Source organism: Emydura macquarii, unplaced genomic scaffold, assembly GCF_026122565.2.
Source record: "Emydura macquarii macquarii isolate MOO-44397 ecotype Brisbane River unplaced genomic scaffold, CSIRO-AGI_Emac_v2 contig_2205, whole genome shotgun sequence".
Classification (NCBI taxonomy): Eukaryota; Metazoa; Chordata; order Testudines; family Chelidae; genus Emydura; species Emydura macquarii.
This window is the reverse complement of record NW_027132342.1, coordinates 15,391,517-15,416,146: the sequence shown is the minus strand read 5'-3', so window position 1 is coordinate 15,416,146 and position 24,630 is coordinate 15,391,517. Positions and strand designations below refer to the sequence as shown.

Sequence of the window (24,630 nt, the reverse complement as noted above, 5' to 3'; positions counted from 1 at the left end):
GGCTTGGATTCCCCTCACACCAATCTGGAGGGCAGCCAAGAGCTGGTGTTTGAGTGGATCATAGTAAGGTGACCAGATAGCAAGTGTGAACAATCAGGACAGTCCCCATAAAATCAGGACACCTGGTCACCCTAGATCTGTGACAATGATCACATAAGGAGATGAACGCAATGGAAGTGACCTCAGGCCATCCCTGTAACAGTAGTACTGGATGGGGAAGTTGGCTGCAGAAGGAGCGGGGCAGTGTCTTATCTACACAAGTCAGACACCTCCCCACAAAGGCTGTCCTCTTTCAGAAAGCAGAGATACCATATCAGCAAACTCCTTGTGTGTGCCCCCACCCCATTTTCACAACCTGGCAGTATGGCCCAAGGCCCCTTTGAGATAGGGTGGTGCAAGCATGGATGAAATACAGCATGTACTGAGTCACGTAAACAAAAACAATCTAATCACGTCTGAACAGGAGTTTCCTTCTGCTTTCTGTGGCCTGTGAGCATGTTACTTCTACAGAATCCAGATGGCATTACCGGGAAGGAGTACAAGTGAAACCTAAATGCCAGAGGAGAGGAACCTGAAATGCAAACACAGCCCAGAAAGTAAGATCTCTGGAATCTGGAGATAGAGGCTTAGTCCCTAGTGGGCTAATGTCTGATGTACCCTGACAGCTCTGTGACCCTAATGCATCTTCGCCTCTAGTCTATGTTGATCCTGCTGCATAGGCACATCAAGTCTCTCTTCTTGAAGTTCAGCTCCAATGTACTGATTCCAGGAAAGTCAAACAGTGCGGGGGGAGGAGGGGGGAAATAACCAATATGTACATGATAAACTCAGAGTTTACAACTACATCCTGTTTTCTTGTTCTGCTTCCATGCAGAAAAGAGGTTACTTATCTACAGCTCACATTCTTGGAGTACATTGCCCATGCAGATCCCTGCTAGTGAGACGCACACTGAGAGCTGGAGCCATCAGGAAAGCATAAATATGTTTATATTGGCAGGAAAAAAAGCTATACACTTGTCCTAGACTATTATTCTCACTTCCCTGAGACAGACTTACAAGAAGATACTACAGATAAACAGATGATTGTGCATGTCCGTTTTTGCTCGACATGGTTATACTTGACATAGTAACATGACCATATGCCAAGTTTAGTGGGCATCAGTTTAAGTAGTTTGCAATAAAGTAACGGGTTTTGGGCAGGTGACCATCTCCTTATTTATCCCCAATCCAATGGGCCAGTGGCAAACTGAAAGGTGCCTACTGAAAAAGACTGCAGAGTCAGACTCTGATCCTGCTTAGAACTGTTCAATTACAGAATTGCACCCGTGAAGCACAGGCTGCCACCTGCTCCTATTTTCTTCAACAGGAAACTGAAAACAAGAATGCCTGCACTGAGTGAAACTGAGGTTGGACTCACTGAGGGTTTGGAGAAGTATAGAGACAAAGAAGGTAAAATGAAAACATCAGTATAATTTGGGGCCCTGAGAGCTGCTACCACTTCATGAAAATGGCACTGTGCATATCTATGGTGGAAGACAATGGTTGCAGACAGCAATGATGTTGTCACCCCAGATGGACACTTACTAAAGAGGAGTAGGTGACACTGCCTGCAAATTGTAGAAGGGAGGGAAATAAGTCGTATTGAGTTATTATTTGAGACGTGATGGAAAGCTGATTGAAGTCACTGAGAGCCCAGGGGTCAAGGTGCTGCACACACATGTAGTGAAAAGCAGTTGCTGCCCCCAAAGTATTACAATCTAGGTTTATGGTAAAATACACCGGGTGGGTGAGATAAATAGGGAACTCCTGTGGCTAACACTGTTCCTTCTCTTTTCCTTCTTTGCAAGTGTCCGACTAGGTTTGGAGGTAATGAGATGGGAAGCAAAGGCCAGCCTCCGTCAACAGCATATCACTCTTGATTTCTAGAAAACAATGTGTCCTGATTACTGGAAACTGTTTAATCTGAAATATCGAAATATAACAATGAAATGAGAAATACTTCCTCCCCCACCCAGGTTTTAAGAACTGCATCTGCGGCGGGGATCTGAAGAGTGTGAAATACACCAGAAATAGGAAGGTCACACTCCAACTCCACAGCGTTCACATGTGAATACAAGAACCCCAGGCAGCCACCGCCCAAGAGCACAGGACTGAGCAGTTGCGCGCAGGCTGGCATGACCATGAAGGCATTCTGCAGTGCTCTACTGGCTCTATGCTTGGCTTTCAAGGTTGGAGAAGCTCGAGGTGAGTTTCAGATTCTTTTCCTCTCCTTTTTTCCAACTTCCCTCCCCTGCTTCCATCCCCTTTACTCTTCTCCATTCCCTTTCCTTCTCTCCTCCCTCCCTTTCCTCTGATCCCATCCCCCATCTACCATTCCAGATGAGTATGTTGGTGACTAGACCGGCTGAGAGGGTGATGGGTTATGTGAAGGGATGGAACGGTCAATGGACTTACAAGTGTGAGCTTGAGTGGAGGGGTGGAGAAGTGGATGGATGGACAGAAGAGCAGAAGGTTGAATGGATGGACAGGTGGGATATTGGGCAAACGTATGAACAAATTGGAGGGTAAGTTAATATCAAAAGCCCAAATCTGTGGGTGTTCATCCCTCTGAACTGCCTCAGTTCCTTCTTCACCACTGCAAAGAGCAAAAGGGCTGTCATGTACATTCACTGCTTGTTTCTAGGTTTAGCATCCCAGTTGTGCACAGTTAGAGCTAGTTACTGGTTTGGCTCACAAACAGCACAGACAAGTCTACTCCAATCAAGGGCGGTGTCCAGCTGGAAATTTCACAAAATTTTACACAGCAGAAAGGACAAAATTTTCCTCCTGGGCCACAGTAAGGACCTGATTGCATCTCAAGCTGGAATTCCAGCAATTATCAATCATCTCCTGCATATGAAGTGCCTGGACATATCTGCAGCTTCTCAGAAAAATGAACTAAGAACCCATCTCTGTTCCCCATCAGCACTGTGACAGGAGAACTATATTGTCCCATTCCATTTGCTAGATTTTAAAAGGGCCTTATCAACGTTTCTCCCACCCCCACGTTCCCATTAGGGAACCTTCCTTTCCTGGAACTTAAACCTCATTCTAACAAAACTGATTGTCCCTTCCTCTGACTCACTGAAAAATGCCTCCCTACAGTCTCTTAAAACTGCCTTTCTAATTGCTATAAGCCCTGCTAAGAGGGCCAGTAAACTAAAGCAATAATCTCCACTCCACCCTATATTGCAGTCCACAAAGACAAAATGATTGTGAGACCCCCAGCTCAATTCCATGCCTAAAGGAGTGAAACACACAAGGCAGGTGAGGTAATATCTTTTACTGGACCCACTTCTGTTGGTTGTTACCCAAATAACAAATATTACAGGATCTTATTAGGGGATAAGGCAACAAGCCGCATTTATTGTGAACACAGAAACTTCTGTAGATAGTATCAAAGAAAAGAAAAGTATCAACACTGTAATAACATTAATATTGTGCTCTACTTAGTGAAATAGCATTAATAATAATGTAAACACTAGGAAAACAGTATTAACATTATATCAATACTACAAATTACAGAGACGCATGTTTCAATTGATGCTTTCATTCACATTCACACACACTGACAGGCACACACAGATAGAGACAGACAGACATACATAGGGATCTTCCAGATGTCATAGTTACCAGCTTCTTGGTGCTCATGATAGTCACTGGCCAGGTGACTAGAGCATGAGGATGAGGAGCACGGTTCTGCCGATGCACATCGGTACTCCTGGCTGATGTGATGTTGTAGACCCGAACCTCCAGCCTTCATCTTCTTGTCCCATTTTATAGGGAAAGGACCCCATGTCAGTCTATGGGTTTTGCATTGTCATGCTGCAACTGCATTCTTGGTGTGATCTTCAATCACCCACATTGTTGCAAGCCTGATCAGATTTTGTCCTTTGAAATGGGCTGGCTCCAAAGTCATCAGGGTGGGCTCCTCTTCGGCCATTTGATCATCTTTGCTTCTTTCTTCTTCCCTCAAGCGTTTTAGGTGAGGCTGGTATTTTCTTCATGTCTGTTTCGATATCCCTTACTCAGACCAATTGTTCAATCACTCTTTTTGTCTACACCCAACTCAATTGCTCAGCCATTCACACTTCAATCACTCAGGGCCAACTCCTAGCTGAAGAACTTACATATTATTTTTAGAGCAAACCTTATTTCATTTTTGACAGTGTCTTTCACAATTAGATAGATACATTACATTGCACAGTGTGGCTTTTGTACTTAGAATAGGATTTTTACAAATATATTGGAAGCAGGTAAAATTAACAGATAAACTGGCCAGTGGACATAGTACAGACATTTACAAACAATCTTAAAATTATACAAAGTGCAGACAGACTTGAATGAACATTTAAAAGGGTAGAACAGTAAGAGTCAGTTTGAGGTTTTAGCTTTTGATTCAGACTGATGTGCCTTTTGGTGGTGGGGGGGAGGGGGGGGATGGTGTTTGTGGCTCTGTTCTTACATATATTTCAAAAACAAGATTTTGGCCAACATGGTGAGAGAGAAGCTTTGGTGCAAAACAAGAGCTCTTCTTCACGGCTGGGAAAGGTACTCAAGCAGTCATAGCTAAATACAAGTTAGTATTCGATTTCCACCACAAACTGTCTATCTTCCTCATATTATTCCCTAGATCCAATTCCCCTTCCAAGGAAGCACATATGCACTTCTTAGACATTGCGTTAGAAAGCCAAACAGACATTTATAGCTCTCTGGGAAAGATGACAAGAAAAATCTCTCTAAACAGACACATTCTCCAGGGTTAAGAGGTGCATGGGGCTATATTCCACCTCGGGTAAAGTGCAGGTTCCTGCAGGGATAAACTCTCACTCCACTAGAGCTCCTGCAGCACCGTCGCTAGCCTTGCACATTAGAACTGTGTTGTTCGGGAGAAGGAATGGAGGCGGTTGGTGCATGCGCTCCTGTACGCAGAGCGGATCTGACCCATGACACTGAGAGGATGTGCATGCACCCCCCACGGACGTGGCTTTCAAAGAGGGTTCTGTGTGCTCACCACCAGGGCAGCTCCCGCAATGTGAATCACAACTCCCAGCCCCCAGTGCTCGGAAATCCAGGGTCAGGCCCAAAGATCAGGAGCGTGACATACATACCGTGAGACTGACTGAGAATCCAGCTGGGGCTCTATTGATTTGTCTTTTGGTGCTGGCCTGTTTAGGGCTCATCCTTCAAGCTTCTCTTCCCAGCCGTGCAGGTCGCACACTCACCTTTTACATAAAAACGTGAGACGCTCGGGTAATAACCTGAATGCAGATGTTGGGGCTTTAAGAAAAACGTTCAGTAGCCCGAGACTCTTGATAGCTTCACACAAGCTGCCCAGACTGTGAATGCGCAGGGTCCATTATCTCAGTACCCCAGCTCTGGGTAAGCACATCTCTCTTCTCCAGCCCCTGGACTGCGAGGACCGGGGAGGGTGAGGTTTTTATCCAGGACATCCTTGTAACATGAGCGAACCGACATGCAAGGGACTCCGCGAAGAGTTTACCCATTCGCTCATCGCTCCCCCATATCTGCCATTCCCACCTTGGCAATAATTCCTCACTGTCCATGACTGACCGGCAGCGTTGTGCTTTCTTTCCCCTTGCAGAGAGCCTCCCGATGCGGAGCCTGCACTGCTACAATGACTACACCTCCCAGATCACCTGCACGTGGCAGGAATCCACAGCTGCACGTCGCTTCCTCAATGTGACTCTTCACCATGAGGATAATCTGGACAAGTAAGTGCCTGAGCCATGCTCTGCTGCAGAGGGACACAAGAGGCCTCCGGCTGCTGAACCTAAGAGATGGGAATGGGAGGAGGGAAAGGGATCCGAGCTGACAGCCAGAGTTTGAGTAGCATGTGGACACCTGTGCTGGCACAGCTGTGGGGTGGAAATTGGAGACTCTTTTAGGTCTGTATTGGGAGGATGGGGAGTTATAGTAGGGAAGTAGGGAGCGTTATTCAGTTTCTTTTCAAGACCTTTTCTATCGCTCTCCCTTCATTTTTCTGAGGGATCCCAGGTGAGAGTGATGGCAGGGCCTGGACTGGCAGCTTACTGCCCCTGGAGTGGAGAAAGAGGCATTACAGTAGAGCTGGGCTGAGGTTCATTCATCAGCAGAGGAGAGAGGGATGGTTCCTCACTCCCACATTTTCCCCTGGCTTTTCTTTGTAGCAAGGTCAGTGGGAACATTGCTCTGGTAAATAAAGATGGGTGGAGAGGCTGTGAAAAAAGAGAGCAGTGAATATGCCCAGTTGTGCTATTGAGTTTCCTCCCAGAGTTATTGGGCTGGGCACGTCAGTATCTCCCCATCACATCTGCTTCCTTCTGAAAGGGGAACTGAGCCATCAGCCCAGGAGGGATGTGGTGGGGGGAGAGGGAGAGGCACAGAAAGGGAGGAATAGATGTGGAAAGCAAGAGATGGTGAGATGGGAGAGTAGAGGTCAGGGTTTGGGAGAGGGGGGAAGTGGTGGGGAATAGGAAGGAATCATTTCTATTGTCTTTTTGGGGAAGACATGCTGAAATCATTAGTGGGTTGACTCCCACTGACTTCACTGGGCTTTGGATTGGGAGAAGCCACCATCTTCAGGAAAAGGACCTGTACAATGCCTTGGCCCTTGAGAGAATGCTCTGGGGCCCAGTCAGAAGATAAATTGTGAGGCTGGACCTTGGGATGAGCGTGAACTGGTCAGACAGGGTATAAGTGCCAGCAATATGCTGTGACACACAGCTCTGTCTATCCTTCACCTCACACAAGCACACCACTACCACCCAGACAGCCCGGTGCTTGGATGAGATGAGCTCATGGATGAAGAACAAGCTGAATCAGAGCGAGAGAGATGATGCTGGTGGGTAGAGGAAAGCAGGTTGGAGTGTGTGCAGCTACAGTGCGGTCACTGTTGGCTGAAGTCACACACCCACAATTGGTCAGTTCGGTCCATAGGTTAGGAATACTCTTGGATTCCTCGCTGACCCTAAGTTCTCACATAGCAGCGTCAGCAAGTAACGCTTTTTATTATCTCTGGTTGGCTAGGAGACTCTGTCCCAGCCTGGCAGACCTGGCTTCAGTCATTCACACCTTTGTCACTTCTTGGCTGGACCACAGCAAGGCAATATAGCTGGGCAAGGAGCCTCCAGTGTGTGGGAAATTCCCGCTAGTACAGAACACTGCAGTGTGTCTCCTCAGCAACACAGCTACCCTGAGCTCAGCAAACCTGTCCTTCATTCTCTACCCTAGCTTCCCATAGAATTTTGAATCAAATTAAAGGTCTTGTCCCTATCTTCAAAGATATCCATGGGCTGGGCCAAAGCCATCTAACAGACCATCTAATGTTCTGGAACAAAAATTGTGGTCAACAGCTCTGCTCCTCTGGCACAATGGACCTCTTGACACGAAGAGTAAAGCTCATCTGTGCAAGACAGAGCTTTCTCAGGGGCCATTTGTGGAATCAACGCCTCTTGGAACCAATGACAATTTACACCCTCACCACCTTCCACTCCACATGCAAGGCGATCTCTTTGACATGGCTTCTCTAATATAAACATGGAGCAACATGTTTTAATTAGAAAAAAATCCATTTCATTCTGGGGAGAGGATGAGACACCAAACCTCAGATGACAGATGTGAAGTCACATTGCTTAATGAGCCACTTGAAGGTTCTCAGATGCTACAGTGATGAACACAGTATAACAATAGAAGAAGGTGAAGGTTTCAGGAGCCTAATTTTGGATTTTCTTTCTGTACCTAAATCAGCTTAACCTAGGCCTCTCTCTACACACAGCAAAAACATGCAGATCCCATGTGAACCTCAGGTAGCCAAGGAGTTGCCTGTCTTCTGGAGCTGCCGCAAAAACCGCACTGAATTTGCAGTTGGCGTGAAGGACATTTACACCTTCAAACCCGATCGGGAGCTGAAAGCCGAGCTGAACATTAGCCTTTTCCAGAATGGTAAGGGTGCTACTCCCCAGGAATATTTGAGATCCTTTATAATGAATATTTCTTCCTCTGCCCTGATCCCCTAACTCTACCCGAGAATCCTGCTCCCTATCCTTTAACCTCACTTCTGTATGTCTGCCCATTATCTTGCCAGGAATAGTTTCATTTCCATTGGGAGACCTGTGTTACCGCTTCTCTCTTTGAGGATGATGCCTGGATTCTTTCCTTACTTGCCTATCATGGAAAAGCCAGATGTATTCCTCCCAGTTGACCCATACTCTCTCTCTGGCTGTATTTCTCTTAGTGCTATTACAAAAAAAACTGTCAAACAAACCTCTTCACTCAGAAAAATACTCAGTAATATGTCTCCACCTTTAAATGAATACAGCACTCGTCTCCCTATTCCCCTTCTGTTCTGTTCCCCATTTTCCCTATGGCCCTGGCACCCCTACTTGTTGCACTGCCAAGTGCCAACAGGCCTCAGAATCTTTTTGCAGCAGCGCTGAGAAATCCCTCAAAGGCCTGATGTCAGGCAGATCTGGGTCTTTCTTTATGGAGATAAGACTTTGACAGGCCCTCTGCCCTTTCCTCATCCCCATCTACTAATAACCACAGTCTTTGTTGTCCCTTCCCATTTCCAGTCCAGCCCCTCCCGCCTCAGAAGCTCTGGATCAATGTCACAGAAGCAGGTGATTCTGCATTGGACACCTGTGCCAAAGGCTGGCAGTTAGGGTGGATTAATCAGTCCATGACTGAATGCAGATGTTGGGGCTTTAAGAAAAACGTTCAGTAGCCCGAGACTCTTGATTGCTGCAGAGGGACCTGAGGTTTTTATCCAGGACATCCTTGTATGCGGAGCCATGGCAATAGACTGTCCATGACTGACCGGCAGCGTTGAGAGAGCCTCCCGATGCGGAGCCTCACTGCACAATGACTCACCTCCCAGATCACCTGCACGTGGCAGGAATCCACAGCTGCACGTCGCTTCCTCAATGTGACTCTTCACCATGAGGATAATCTGGACAAGTAAGTGCCTGAGCCATGCTCTGCTGCAGAGGGACACAAGAGGCCTCCGGCTGCTGAACCTAAGAGATGGGAATGGGAGGAGGGAAAGGGATCCGAGCTGACAGCCAGAGTTTGAGTAGCATGTGGACACCTGTGCTGGCACAGCTGTGGGGTGGAAATTGGAGACTCTTTAGGTCTGTATTGGGAGGATGGGGAGTTATAGTAGGGAAGTAGGGAGCGTTATTCAGTTTCTTTTCAAGACCTTTTCTATCGCTCTCCCTTCATTTTTCTGAGGGATCCCAGGTGAGAGTGATGGCAGGGCCTGGACTGGCAGCTTACTGCCCCTGGAGTGGAGAAAGAGGCATTACAGTAGAGCTGGGCTGAGGTTCATTCATCAGCAGAGGAGAGAGGGATGGTTCCTCACTCCCACATTTTCCCCTGGCTTTTCTTTGTAGCAAGGTCAGTGGGAACATTGCTCTGGTAAATAAAGATGGGTGGAGAGGCTGTGAAAAAAGAGAGCAGTGAATATGCCCAGTTGTGCTATTGAGTTTCCTCCCAGAGTTATTGGGCTGGGCACGTCAGTATCTCCCCATCACATCTGCTTCCTTCTGAAAGGGGAACTGAGCCATCAGCCCAGGAGGGATGTGGTGGGGGGAGAGGGAGAGGCACAGAAAGGGAGGAATAGATGTGGAAAGCAAGAGATGGTGAGATGGGAGAGTAGAGGTCAGGGTTTGGGAGAGGGGGAAGTGGTGGGGAATAGGAAGGAATCATTTCTATTGTCTTTTTGGGGAAGACATGCTGAAATCATTAGTGGGTTGACTCCCACTGACTTCACTGGGCTTTGGATTGGGAGAAGCCACCATCTTCAGGAAAAGGACCTGTACAATGCCTTGGCCCTTGAGAGAATGCTCTGGGGCCCAGTCAGAAGATAAATTGTGAGGCTGGACCTTGGGATGAGCGTGAACTGGTCAGACAGGGTATAAGTGCCAGCAATATGCTGTGACACACAGCTCTGTCTATCCTTCACCTCACACAAGCACACCACTACCACCCAGACAGCCCGGTGCTTGGATGAGATGAGCTCATGGATGAAGAACAAGCTGAATCAGAGCGAGAGAGATGATGCTGGTGGGTAGAGGAAAGCAGGTTGGAGTGTGTGCAGCTACAGTGCGGTCACTGTTGGCTGAAGTCACACACCCACAATTGGTCAGTTCGGTCCATAGGTTAGGAATACTCTTGGATTCCTCGCTGACCCTAAGTTCTCACATAGCAGCGTCAGCAAGTAACGCTTTTTATTATCTCTGGTTGGCTAGGAGACTCTGTCCCAGCCTGGCAGACCTGGCTTCAGTCATTCACACCTTTGTCACTTCTTGGCTGGACCACAGCAAGGCAATATAGCTGGGCAAGGAGCCTCCAGTGTGTGGGAAATTCCCGCTAGTACAGAACACTGCAGTGTGTCTCCTCAGCAACACAGCTACCCTGAGCTCAGCAAACCTGTCCTTCATTCTCTACCCTAGCTTCCCATAGAATTTTGAATCAAATTAAAGGTCTTGTCCCTATCTTCAAAGATATCCATGGGCTGGGCCAAAGCCATCTAACAGACCATCTAATGTTCTGGAACAAAAATTGTGGTCAACAGCTCTGCTCCTCTGGCACAATGGACCTCTTGACACGAAGAGTAAAGCTCATCTGTGCAAGACAGAGCTTTCTCAGGGGCCATTTGTGGAATCAACGCCTCTTGGAACCAATGACAATTTACACCCTCACCACCTTCCACTCCACATGCAAGGCGATCTCTTTGACATGGCTTCTCTAATATAAACATGGAGCAACATGTTTTAATTAGAAAAAAATCCATTTCATTCTGGGGAGAGGATGAGACACCAAACCTCAGATGACAGATGTGAAGTCACATTGCTTAATGAGCCACTTGAAGGTTCTCAGATGCTACAGTGATGAACACAGTATAACAATAGAAGAAGGTGAAGGTTTCAGGAGCCTAATTTTGGATTTTCTTTCTGTACCTAAATCAGCTTAACCTAGGCCTCTCTCTACACACAGCAAAAACATGCAGATCCCATGTGAACCTCAGGTAGCCAAGGAGTTGCCTGTCTTCTGGAGCTGCCGCAAAAACCGCACTGAATTTGCAGTTGGCGTGAAGGACATTTACACCTTCAAACCCGATCGGGAGCTGAAAGCCGAGCTGAACATTAGCCTTTTCCAGAATGGTAAGGGTGCTACTCCCCAGGAATATTTGAGATCCTTTATAATGAATATTTCTTCCTCTGCCCTGATCCCCTAACTCTACCCGAGAATCCTGCTCCCTATCCTTTAACCTCACTTCTGTATGTCTGCCCATTATCTTGCCAGGAATAGTTTCATTTCCATTGGGAGACCTGTGTTACCGCTTCTCTCTTTGAGGATGATGCCTGGATTCTTTCCTTACTTGCCTATCATGGAAAAGCCAGATGTATTCCTCCCAGTTGACCCATACTCTCTCTCTGGCTGTATTTCTCTTAGTGCTATTACAAAAAAAACTGTCAAACAAACCTCTTCACTCAGAAAAATACTCAGTAATATGTCTCCACCTTTAAATGAATACAGCACTCGTCTCCCTATTCCCCTTCTGTTCTGTTCCCCATTTTCCCTATGGCCCTGGCACCCCTACTTGTTGCACTGCCAAGTGCCAACAGGCCTCAGAATCTTTTTGCAGCAGCGCTGAGAAATCCCTCAAAGGCCTGATGTCAGGCAGATCTGGGTCTTTCTTTATGGAGATAAGACTTTGACAGGCCCTCTGCCCTTTCCTCATCCCCATCTACTAATAACCACAGTCTTTGTTGTCCCTTCCCATTTCCAGTCCAGCCCCTCCCGCCTCAGAAGCTCTGGATCAATGTCACAGAAGCAGGTGACTTCTTGCTGGCCTGGGAAGTAGCTGGAGGGAGAAAGGGAAGTACTGTAATTCTAGTGAAAAGAAGTCCTGATCTCTAGTGAGGGTGGATTGATTTCAATCGAAGCAGTTTAAATTTTAATCATGATTGTAATCAGCAAGCAGGAAACTGGTATTTAAAGCATCGATTTTAATTTTTTTTGTACATTTCTACTTTTCAGTTATTTTTCTAAAGAGGTGTTGATTCTCATGGGTTGGTAACCATTAAAACATGTTGCTTTGCAACTAAATAGAGCTTTTACACTAAATTTGGTGCTTCTTTTTGTTAGTCAGAAGGTTATATCGTATCTGTCATGCTGCCAGGAGTGGTTTATGACTGGGAGTGCCAACCTCTAGGCAAACTGTCAAGAGCAGGGCAAACACCCCAAACTGATGGTATGTTCTATAATTAGATTTCAGCAAACCAGTAGCAAGTGGATCACTATAACAATCTTCTCATGGCATCACAGACAGTCCCTTTGGGCTCGCAGTCTCCAGTCTATCATACCTCCCAGTGGAGTTAGTTATAAATGATCACTTGCACACAAAAAACAAAAAAACCACAAAATATTTAGGTTGCTCCCACTGACTGGGCTTTGGCATTTACCCCAGAGCTATTTGTACTTTAGCTCTCAAAGACAACGGTGACAGCCAATCCTATAGTAAACTAATTAAGAATTTATTAACTAGGAAAAAAAGGAGAAAGTTATTTACAGGTTAGACCAGGCAACATTCACACACAAGTGAGTTCAGTGTGTGGTTTCAAAAGATGACAGATGTAGTAATCTGTCATCACTGAATGTTTTAGGGCTAATCCCTAGTTGAGCCAAGGGATCTCTGCTTTTGTTTCTTAGCTCTAGGCCTTGTCAGAGTCCAAACAGCAAAAAAATGAAAAATCTTCACTCCCACTATCCTTATTTCCCTCTTCTAGCATTCAAAACAATGGGACAAGGCCTTCTGCACATACTTCCCCATCCAGTCATGGAGAAAAGCAACAAATTGTCCTACAATGGTTTGCTTAATTTTGATAGGCCTCTTGGAAGGGTGGGGGGAGCTACTCTTCCCACCTGAGAACACTAGTTCTGAGCAGGTGTTTCTCCAATTATAAAAAAAACTTATATTTTATATTGTAGCATAGAATACAACTATTACAAATAAGATTAATACAGGCAGCAACTTACAAGCATTTTATAGACTCCAGGCTAAACACTAAACACATCTTTACAAGTTTAACATCCTCTCTTGAACAATATTAACATATAAGTGAGCTTGTTTGGTTTCCAGCTATGAATTTGTCAGTGCTCAGCTGATGCCTACAGACTTGGCAAGTACTGGCACTTGTTTACCAGTGTCACAGTACCTATACACTTTTTAAAAGCCATTATATAGCCTAATATACATTAATTCAGATTCCTACTGTTTACTTTTTGTATTATGTTACAAAAAGGTGAAGGATACATTTCTTATTTACTAGGTTATGCTTAATTTTTCCCTGTGATTTGAGTCAATTTGGATAGAAAGGCACAAATACAGCATTTTAATTTTTATTATTATTATTAGTTAAATAAAACTACTTTAAGTGTACTGGATACTTAAGAAAAAAAGTTTATTGAAACATGTTTTGCATTTATAACTAACAGAATTGTTAAACAAAGGAAGTAGTAAGTGCCTTTAATTCATTGTTTTTGGCCACCACATTCTTCAAGATTTTAAAGCTAGTAGATCTCCTCCTCTAACACCTAGTATTTATACATAGATTGGAAGAGGAAAACAAGCTTTCCTGCTTATTAAAAAACCAATTGGAGATGGATATGGAACAAACCAGTTGAATAAACTGAAACGTAGAAAATATTTTCTCAGCACCGACAGAAGAGGTTACTGCTGTCAAAAGCCAGTTTAGCACTAACGAATTCTGGATCTAGGTGCTTAGCCTGTGACTTCTACCAATTCAGTGGTCTGACAGTCTTTAAAACTTGGCAGCAAGTTGTATTGCTAAATATTATTTTTCATTGATTTAAATTATTATACTAAATTATGGTAAATTTATACCTTAAGATAGTTGTCACACTTTTACATTTAACTTTTAAATAGGCATTTTTTTAAAATAAAGCTGTATTTTATTTAAACCAATAAATTTTTTTTTTAACTTTAAAAATTGATTTTTATCCACTCTGTCCCTAACTCTTTATCTTACTTCTGCATGCCAGCTATAATTCTGCTAGGAATGGAGTTTCAGTTCCATTGTGAGACCTATTTAACAGCTTCTCACTTACAAGATCTTACATAGATAGACAGATAGGTAGATTCCTTCCTTACCTGCCTATAATGGAAAAGCCAGATGTATTCTTTCCAGCTGACCCACACCCTCACCTTTAGCTGTGTCTCTCTGCCATTAGGAAAAAAACTGGTGTCAAACAAATCTTTTCACTCAGAAGAATACACAGTAACATATCACCACTGTTAAATGAATACAGCACTCATCTCCTTTTCCCCCTTCTGTTCTGTTCATCACTATTTTCCATATGGCCTTGGCACCCTCAGTTGTTTCACTGTGTAGCAGGGTGTCAGCGAGTCCCCCCTGCTTCCTCTTCTTTTCTCTCACAAAGCCAATTACAGACCCTAGATTCTGTAACCACTGGTGCAAGAATACTTACAAGTTATCTAATTGTCTAATTAGATGCTGGCTTTCTCCAGTCAGCTCCAATTTACCTCCCTAAATGGGAGATGGTGTGACAGGGGGCTGACTCAGCCGTCCTTGCCCAGCACCCTGTCACACACTGACAAGTGCAAAGTCCTTAGGTTTTGGGGTTTTTTTGCAGCAGCAGCACTGAGAAATCCCACAAAAGCCTGATGTTAGGCAGATCTGGGTACTTCCTAATGGAGAAATGACTTTGTCAAGTCCTCTGCCCTCTCCTCATCCCCATTTACCAATAACCGCAGCCTGTATTGTCCATTCCCATTTCTAGTCCAGCCTCTCACCTCTGATGCTCTGGATCAATGTCACAGAAGAAGGTGACTTCTTGCTGGCCTGGGAAGCAGTTGGAGGGAAAAAGGGAAGCCAGCAGCTGCCCAATGCATTGCAGTTTGAAGTGGCTTACAAGAGGGAGTGGGAATCCTGGGAGGTAGGCATGAGATATCCTGAGCCACTGGCATGTGCTGTTCTTGGTTGCACGTTTTAGAGGGCAGAAGACAATCCTTTGCAATCCTCTGATACCTGCTTGGCTGCCTCTGAACCCAGCCAACCCTGGGACACCTGAATGGCCCCAACAGTGTGTCTGGGCACACTGCATCTGGGCAAGGCCAGAGACCTAGCCGTGAAAAGCTGCTGTGTGCTATGAGAGCAATGAGCCCTGCATAAACAGCATCTGGCTGCACCTGATTGCGGAATCTTCTGGGCTATGCTGAATTGCCCAAGGAAAGGGTCCTCACACACCTCTCTGACAAGTCTCTCTCTCCACCTCCCCCCACCTCTTCCTATCTCTTCCCCACTGACAGAAATCTTCCTCGGTGACAATCTCAGACTCCTCCCACTGCCTGCTGAGGCAGGAAGCCCTTGTGCCAGGCAGCACCTATGTTGCTTGTGTGCTATCCAAGCCGAGCCAGGGCAGTGTCTAGACTGGGCAGCCCAGTAAATGGAGCATGGCAGTGTCCTGGAGGTCCCAGGAAGATAATTCCTGGGGCCGTGGGGAGGAAGGAGGGACATGATGAGACGTGGGGAGCTCAGGGATATTGTGCTTTGGTGCAGGAGGATTTGCAGATGGTGGGTTTGGGGACATGGGCTCCAGAGAGGCCAGTCTCTGTCTGTTGTGATACGGGGATTGTATCTGGTGGATAAACGGACCAGCATAATGCTCTTGACTCCCCTAGAGAACCCTGAAACTGAGAGCATGTCTACACTACAATAGTATGTCGACCTAAGTTACATCAGCATACAGCCACCACAATAACAATCACTTTTGCATGTCCACACTATGCTCTTTCTGTCCGTGGTACATGTCCTTGCACTGATGCAGCGCTGGCACTGATGCAGAGGGCAGTGCACTGTGGTTAGCTATCCCACTGTGAAACTCACCATCATCCAGTGCAGGCTGTTTTGGGAAAGTTTTGCAATGCCTCATGGAAATGAGTCGCACAAAGCCCTGGCTGGGATGGTTTCATTGGGGTTGGGCCTGCTTTGAGCAGGGAGTTGGGATAAATACCGCCTGAGGTCCCTTCCAACCTGAATCTTCTACGATTCTATGCCTGGGAACATAATTTCAACATCCCAGAATGCACAGTTCGCCAACCCATAATGTTATCTGCATCCCATAATGTTTAGTGCCCCTTTTTGAAATCCCCAAAAGCCTGTGTTCCCCTCCTTGCTGTCTGCCGTCTGTGTCAGAGGTATGGACCCTGTACTGCTCTGTACTACTGTGATGAGTTTTGCCAGCACAGGGCGCCTGATCTTGCAGCATTTGCAGAGCTGCCAGAGGAGCCATGTGGAACATAGAATCGTAGCATCATAGGGTTAGAGGGGATCTCAAGGGTCATCTAGTCTAACCACCTGCCAAGATACAGGATTTGTTGTGTCTAAACCACCCAAGATAGTGGCTATCCAACTTCCTTTTAAAACCTCCAGTGAAGGAGCTTCCATGATCTCCCTAGGCAGTCTGTTCTGGTGTCTTACAGTTCTTACAATTAGGAAGTTTTTCTGAGATTTAATCTAAATTTGCCATGCTGTAGTTTGAACCCATTGCCTCTTGTCCTGCTCTCTGTGGCAAAAGAGAACAACTTTTCTCCATCTTTTTTATGGCAGCCTTTCAAGGATGTGAAGACCACTGTCTAATCCCCCTTAATCTCCTCTTTTCCAAACTAAACATACCCAGTTCCTTCAGCCTTTGCTTGTAGGACTTGTGTTCCATCCTTCGGTCGCCTCTGGATCCTTTCCAGTTTCTCTACATCCTTTCTATACTTTGGTGATCAAAACTGAACACTATACTCCATCTGAGGCCTAACCAGCACCACGTAGAGCAGTATTATTACCTTCCATGACTTGAATGCTGTGCTTCTGTTGATGCAGCCTAAAATTGTATTAGCTTTTTTTGCAACAGCATTGCATTGTTGACTCATGCTGAGGCTGTGATCCATCACAATTCCCAGATCCTTCTCAGCTGTGCTGCTGCCAAGCCAGTTATCCCCCATTCTGTATTTGTGCATTTGGTTTTTCTTCTGTTACATTTGTCTTTGTTGAATCTCATTTTGTTGTCTGTAGCCCAGTTGTCCAACTTATCGAGATCCCTTTGCATTTAGCTTATCCTCCAAAGTGCTTGCAACACTCCCCGCATCCAGTAGTTTTTGTGTCATCTACAAATTTGATCAGTACGCTCTCTATTCCTCCATCCAGGTCATTAAGAAAGATGTCAAATAATACTAGTCCCAGAACAGATCCCTCTGGAACCCCACTTGAGACCTCCCTCCAATCTGACATTCTATTTATTAGTGACTTTTTGTTTGCGGTTGTTTAACCAATTATGTATCCACTTAATGATAGTTCTGCTGAGCCCACATTTCTCCAGCTTACGTATCAGAACATCATGTGGGACCATGTCAAAAGCCTTGCTGCAGCCCAGGTATATTATGTCCAGCACATTCCCCCTATCCACTAAACCAGTTACCCAGCCAAAGAAATCAGCCTGGTTTGGCAATTTGTTCTTAATAAATCTAGCCTGGCTGCTAGTGATTACCCTTTTATCCTACAGATATTCACCAATTGAATGTTTTATACATTGCTCTAGTAGCCTCCCAGGTATCAAGGTCAGGCTGATGGGTCTATAATTCCCCAGCTCCTCTTTTTCTCCCTTTTTAAAGGTAGCCGCTATGTTAGCCCTTCTGACTTCTCACTAGAGGATGAGGCTCAGCCCAAGAACCTTCGTTGCTTCTTCAATGGGGTTGATCGGCTAACATGCAGCTGGGAAGTGAGGAGAGAGGTCACCAGCTCAGTCTTGTTCACACTCTTCTACAGAGCCACACCGGCATCAGAGTAAGTGACCTGCCCATTGCAGCATATGCCTGTTGTCCTGTGCCTGACCATCCCTCCTGCTCACTCAGGCCTGGCTGCTCTCTCCCCAGAGAGATGGAATGCTCTCCAGTCCAGGAGGAGGAATTGCCTCACAGCCTCTACCTATTGCACAGCTGTGAGATCAATGTCACCGACCCCAGCGAGCTGAGCCAGTACCTCATAACTGTCCGTCCCAAGAAAGAGGAGAAACTGATTGAAGCCTACAAAAACAGTGAGACCCTGTTTGGATACTCTGCCTTGGGTCACCTGGGAGTTTCTCCTCCAGGCTAGGAAACATTTGGGTTGGCAGAGAGAGAGAGAGAGAGAGAGAGAGAGAGAGAGGTGGAATAGTTTAAAAAAAAAAAGGAGAAGAAGAAGAAGAGCTAGACAGTGATGTGTGGATGGGACAGGTGGCTGGTAAAGGAAGCTCACAGCCCTGGAGCTCCTGCCTGACATTGACAGAGCACAGCTGTGAGGAAGTACAGAACAGGCGTGCGGAGATGAGATGTGTCAGATGGGGGCCCAGCTATTAGCAGTCCTTGGTGTTAATCTGTTCAGGAAAAATACTGCACCCCAGTGTATCCTTAGCCCTACCAATAACCCAGAGTGGGAAGAGCTGAAGGGAACGGGCAGGAAGATTGTCTGGGGGATGGATGCATGTTCCTAAAGTGTTGTTTGTGTTCTAGTCAAGCCACATGCACCTGTCAATGTGACAATGACAAAGATAAAAGACCAGAAGTACAAGCTGAGATGGACAAAACAGAACATGAGTGATAACAGTATGAGCCAGAGATATGAATTCAGGTACTGGAAGACTGGTGACACCTTGGAGGTAGGTGATGGTACTGCTGGGAACCCAGGACTCCTGGGAGATGAGTGAATGGAACAGAGAGTTCCTCACCCCTCCTCCATCGCTTCTCCTCTTCTCTTCCCAGACTGCCCCGGGTGTAAACATCAGCAGTGATGAGCCTCCCTTCATCTTCACCCCACAGATACCGGACCCCTCCACACCCTATATGGGAAAAATGCGGGCGAGGGTGCACCATTCCACCTACAAGGGGCCCTGGAGCGAGTGGAGTGAGGAGTGCACCTGGGAAACTGAGAGTGGTACATCCCAGCTGGGCTACCGTATTGGGGCTTTGGTGGGAGGGGGTCATTCCCTCCCTAGAGAAAAGGGTCCCCTGGCTGGGGTTTCATACAATTAAGTAAGCAAAGAGCCTGACCAGAGACCCCTGATGCCTGGCTGCACTCTTCAGTTCACAGTTCATAGTGTCTTACAGAGGATTTAGTTGTGATTCCTTCATGCTTTACACCAGGAAAATCAGTTAGGAGGGTTACATGACTATAATCTTCCTGTAATTTGGTGTGTCTGCACTGCAATCTTTGATGTGTCCAGGTTCCTAACTTTAAGGGGAACCATTACAGGCACATTGAATCCCACTGGACATCGTCAGGCTGAAAATGGGACTAGAGGTCAATGAGAGAAGTTCATGGATCTAAGGGGAGGGTTGGAGAAGGGAAGGAATGATCCGTGCTAGAAGGTAGAAAGGGAAGAAATTGATCAATCTGTGGAGCTGGTTGAATGGTTCATTCTGACATTTTCATCAAATTTGGCCCTTTTCTCTGGCCGAGACGTCTGTCAATAACGAAAGGATTAGCTCTTTGTAACTGATTTTCAGCAAATGTATCGGAGCATACAGGAGTTTCTCTCTTCATTCAGAGAAGCATGCCTTCATAGGCGTGATGTTCAGCATTCGGAGTTCAGTCTGTGTGATTGGTCACTAGGTTTCAAGGTGTGTTTCCTGCTCTCTGGCTGGCTTACTTAATTTGTACAAACGGGAGAGATGTCTGAATAATCCCTTAATTGTGAATTTTCACACGCTCAAATGTTTGTAGTTTCTTGCAAATTTACCTTAACTGCAGTCTCCTGGCATTTCTGATAGCCAGGGTTTTTTTTTCCTTTGTTGATATCTGCAATACTCTTGTAAGGATCTTCACCCTGAAGTTACTGTTCTGTTCTCTCAGGCTGAACTTCACTTTAACAAAGTTCTATGGTCTGGGAATTTCTTTAGTGTTTTTAATAGTCCTAACATGGGACTGGGGAGAACAGGGGCTTGAGGTACATATTCCCTTTTGAACTGACCTAATAGGTCTGCAGGAGAGGAACCCCACTCCCACAGTACCTCTGTGGAAACCCTGTTCTTTGGAGTTGTGCAGGAGAGGGAATACTTTCTTGGCAACAAATGAGGTCTGTGGGCATAGGAGGACTCAGTCAAAGAAAAGCTCAGTACCAGATATTTCCACAAACATAAATTGATTGTGCAGATGTTCACGCAAATCCCAACAGAAGGGGCTCTGGCATGGCCAGATCAAATCACGAGTTGGATTTAGCAAACATGTTCACAGATTCATTGTCCTGGTAATTTGCCCAGCTTTACTGATTAGCTCACATCCAGTCTATCCCACATGGGTGACTATTCCATGGTCTAACAGACCTCTCAATCAGGACACATGACTTGATAGGCAACCTACATTTTCCTGACCTTAATATAATCCCTCACAAGCATCCAGGATGTAAGATTTGATATAGAATGAAGCCATTTTCTGCTGCTGTCTCTTTACCTCTCTCTCCCATTTAGCTGGGTCACCACTGGTTCTCCCACTGATGGTCCCCGTCTTCACCATCATGCTGTTAGCATTTGGCTGGTGCGGTTATAAAGGTCTACTCAGGTAAGTCTGCAGTGCGAGTGGGAGATTTGCCAGACACATTGGTAGAGGGAGTGCAGGGAGGGGTGAGATGCTTCATGGTCACACCCCATCCTTGACCTAGGGCTTAGTCCATCTGGAGTATGCCTGGGGTGCAGTGCAGAGCTCTCTCCATGTCAGGCTGCAGCTGGAGCGCAGGGCTGAGGAGTTTCAGGACCTCCCTATTCAGAAGGGGGCCAGTGTAAGGCTGTGTCTGGTGTTGCCTCCGCCCAGGAGAGCTGACCCTGCCAACTCTGTCTTGTTGTTGCAGCAAGAAGAAAAATGGGAAGAAAAGATTCCAAATCCTGGCAAGAGTCACCTCCTCCAGAACTACGTCCAGGTAACAGAGAACTTGGCTTTCCCCTTCTATGCTTTGGCCTACTCCCGCCGTAAGAGTATCCCAGCCCTCCGGTCAGACCACTTTACAGTCCTGCCCCTTCTGGCCAACAGAGCCCTTTACTAAAGGCCAACAGAACTGTAAACAAAACCAAACCCTCAGCCTGGCTGGGCTCAGCCGGCCGCCTCTTCTCACAGGCCTGCCTCATCCACTACAGCTTATCCCCTCACCGTGTCTCCAGGTCTTGGGCTTCAGCAACCGCCTGACCAGAGGCTGACGCGCTCCTCCCCTTGCTCAGGGGCTCAGGCAGGCTGCTGCTCTTTGAGGCCTCTGTGTCCAGTCAGCCTTCCTGCTGGCCCCTGGGGTAGCCTGTTTGCTCTGCTCTGCCTCCTCCATCTCAGCCTTCTCTCAGGCTACTTCCCGCCTCCTCTCCTCTGGGTCACCTTCCACCAACTGGCCTCACCCAGCTTTTTATGGCCAAACGCCCATCTCTTCCCCATCTGGGGGGCTTTATTTCTAAGGGGGCCTGGCCCCTCCTCCAGCTGCAAGCAGGCAGGTTGGCCGTCGAGGACCCTGCATATTGGCACACAGTAGAAACCCAAGCTATAGTATTTTTACCACTGAGTTTTACCTTATGCTTATGCAAGCTGAATCGGACCTGCTGTCAGGTTGCTCATTCCCTTGATGGGTTCGCATCCACCAGGAGATGCTGTCAAGTGTCTCTAGCTGCAACTGAAACAAACTAGGGTCACTGGCAAATGTCACCAGCCTGCTGCCCTGTTCCCTCTCCAAATCCAGAACAAACAGCTCCGAGGGCTGGCCCCGGGACAGCTCAGTAACGAGCTCTCTGTGCAGTGAGGAGCAGCCATTCCCAGGAGCTCTTTGTTTCCAGGCGTGTAGCTGGTTTTCAATCCACAGTCAGACTCGGCTCCTTACCCCGTGGTTTTAAGTGTCCGTCACCTTTGATGAGACGTCTGATCCAAAGGTGCTCAGAAATCCCAGGAACTGGTGTGCCTCAAGTCATCCTGGGATGGCAGAGCTCTCATGCTAAAGACACAGGCTGATTTCCTGGGCCTCCTCCCTGCTTGTGGCATCCCCATAATCTCCCAGGGCATGGCTGCCATTTCACACAGTGGCTGATTTACTGCCACTGCTCTCCTGCACCTGCCCACACAGTTCCCATGTGCTCCTTGGGTAGAGCTGCCATGACGCACCCAGCACTACCTGGCAAACAGCGGAGTTCAATTAGAGAGATCAGCAACGGGGAAATGAAAGGCCCGTGAATAACAAAATAAACCCCGCCAGACCCCAGGAGCAATGTTGCCCCCAGGAGGGTTAAAGTGGAACCATACACTGGGTGTGGTATCTCCACTGTGTGGTCCCAGCACCCGGGGCTCCTGGCTCCCCACTTCTCTCAGGGAATCGCCCTCTCTCTGCCAGGAGTGCTGTTATCTGCCCTTGTCTCTTATCAGAAAGTACCATTCGGGATTCTGCTGCAAAGCAGCCACCTAGACTTTGACAAGCAGAGCCCTTCTGAGAAGACGGAGCTGGTCAGCTGCATCCAAGTGCTGGATGGGTGAGTGGTCGGTCACTGCTCAGTGGTGATGCTCTGCGAGACATTACTTGGGGACGATGGCAATTCAGTTCCTGGGGGTGGCTGATCCCAGCAGTGAGGGGTGGCAAATGAAACTGGTATGGATGATAGACCTTGGTATATCCTCCACATGCCCTCTGGAAATGTGAGTGGATGGACTTTCTGCCCCTGGTCTCACCATGGCTGGAAACACCAGTGCCAAACCCTGCCCCCTTCCTCTCTTGTCTTTCCTTCTGGAAATGGGCTTGACTCAATGCCCTTGATTTCCCAATCTGGAAATGGAGGTGGAGAAGCAACCCCAGCAGCCCCTCCCCCACCACACACACACACACACACACACACACACACACACACACCCAACCTCCCTCTCTTCTGAAACTGAGGCCTTCAGCTGACTTGGGACCGATTCTGACTCTGGCAGCATAGAAGAGCCAGAGAGGAGCTGCAATAGGCCAGGGGATAATTCTTCCAGTGCAGAAATGTGGGGCCAACATAAACAGTGCAGTGGAGACATAACCGAAGGTGTCTCGAGGTGGGAGCCCAGCCATCACTGGTCACTTCTGGAAAGTGCAGGCCATTATTTGGATTTGTTTAAACCCCCATCTCTCCTTCCCTGCCTCCTCCCTTTCTCTAGCTTCTACCTCAGTGGCTGTAAGCTCCTTGGGGCACGGACCATGCATTTTTATAATCTCTGGTGCTATGTAAACATGGATAGTGGTGATCCCGGCCTCTGAAGGGTGATGAGCTGCTTGGACTCCCTAGACTCCAGGAACTGCCAGACTGGGTCCAGCCAATGGTCCATCTAGTCCAGTATCCTGCCAGCAACAGAGACTGGTACCAGCTGCTTCAGAGGAAGGCAGAAGAAACTCTGCCATAGGCAGTCATGGGATAACCTGCCCCCAGGGAAAGATTTCTTCTAACCCCCAAGAGACCTTTCTCTCAGGGGGCCCTCAGCTCCGCTCCCTGTCTGTATGCGACGTTCGCTGCAGGGTGATTTCTCGAGTGGCTGATTCCTCTTGTTTTCCCTCTTGCAGACACATGAAGGTTAGTTCAGCAGAGCTCCCTGGAGCCGGGGCTGACAGGATGGTTTGCTTCTTTGGTGCACTGGACCCAGAGAAACCATGTCAGACCCTGGAAATGACACCTCCTGCTCAACGTCCTTCAGCCCCGGCTGGCTGCCCTTCGAGTCATGACACCAGTCAGTCCTTCTTGCCAGCCACACTCCCCTGGAGGAGCCGTGCTAAGGTCACTGCTTCTCAGGCACCCATGTCTGGCTTTGACTTTAATGGTCCATACTTGCACCTCCCCCACGTGTGCTCCCTGCCTGACATTCATCAGGACCAGGAAGCTGCCCGAGTGGGAACTAGGGGGAGGCTGGTGTCCCTGGAATACGTGTCCCTACCCCAGGGGGCCTGTTCCCAGGCCCTGCTGGTAGGGGCAGAGAGAGGAGCAGCTCATCTCCACCCCGTCTCACCTCCTGCACAGGAAGAGATGAAGCAGCCACTTGCTGCAGGGCAAGAAGTACCAGGAGACCAGCCAGCAGGGGGGGAAGTGGTGCAAGGGGACACAGAAGGTCAGAGGTCACCGACTGCTGTCCCCTTAAACAACTCCTGTCAAAAATGGCCATCGGGCTACGTCACCACGGAAGGTGTGTCACTGACGCCAGCAGGAGACTCTGCCCGTCTCTCACCTGCACCGGCCCCGCCAGAGTGGATGCTCACTGCTGCTGGTGTGTTGACATCGAACCCACGACTGCCCCATGCCACGGAGGGCACCCCCAGCCCTGACTTGGGCCTTGAGAAACCTGGCATCGTAGTCCCTGTTCCGTGACCAGCATCAGCCCCTTCCTCTAGGGTTTCCAAATACAGGCACGTGCACTATATTGTGTTCCCCAAGAACCCAAACATCCCCCCAGAACCCATCAATTTCCTTGCCCATCCTGTCGGAGGGGGTTGATACTTCTAAAGCCCAGCCTGTACAAGACAGTAACGTGGTCACGTTCATCCCTCACAGCA

At 47.4% G+C, this 24,630-nt stretch overlaps 1 protein-coding gene across 1 annotated transcript; it reads left to right on the top strand.

The window, feature by feature from the left end:
- The first annotated feature begins 2,180 nt into the window (after window positions 1–2,180).
- CSF2RB (colony stimulating factor 2 receptor subunit beta) lies at window positions 2,181–24,445 on the top strand. The gene is given in 16 exon segments (XM_067558945.1): window positions 2,181–2,244; window positions 5,645–5,774; window positions 7,026–7,037; window positions 7,799–7,865; window positions 11,069–11,204; window positions 11,834–11,931; window positions 14,965–15,024; window positions 15,398–15,584; window positions 17,786–17,921; window positions 18,011–18,171; window positions 18,626–18,771; window positions 18,875–19,046; window positions 20,579–20,686; window positions 20,960–21,024; window positions 22,494–22,597; window positions 23,650–24,445. Coding segments are annotated over 16 exon segments (2,442 nt in total).
- The last annotated feature ends 185 nt before the right edge of the window (window positions 24,446–24,630 follow it).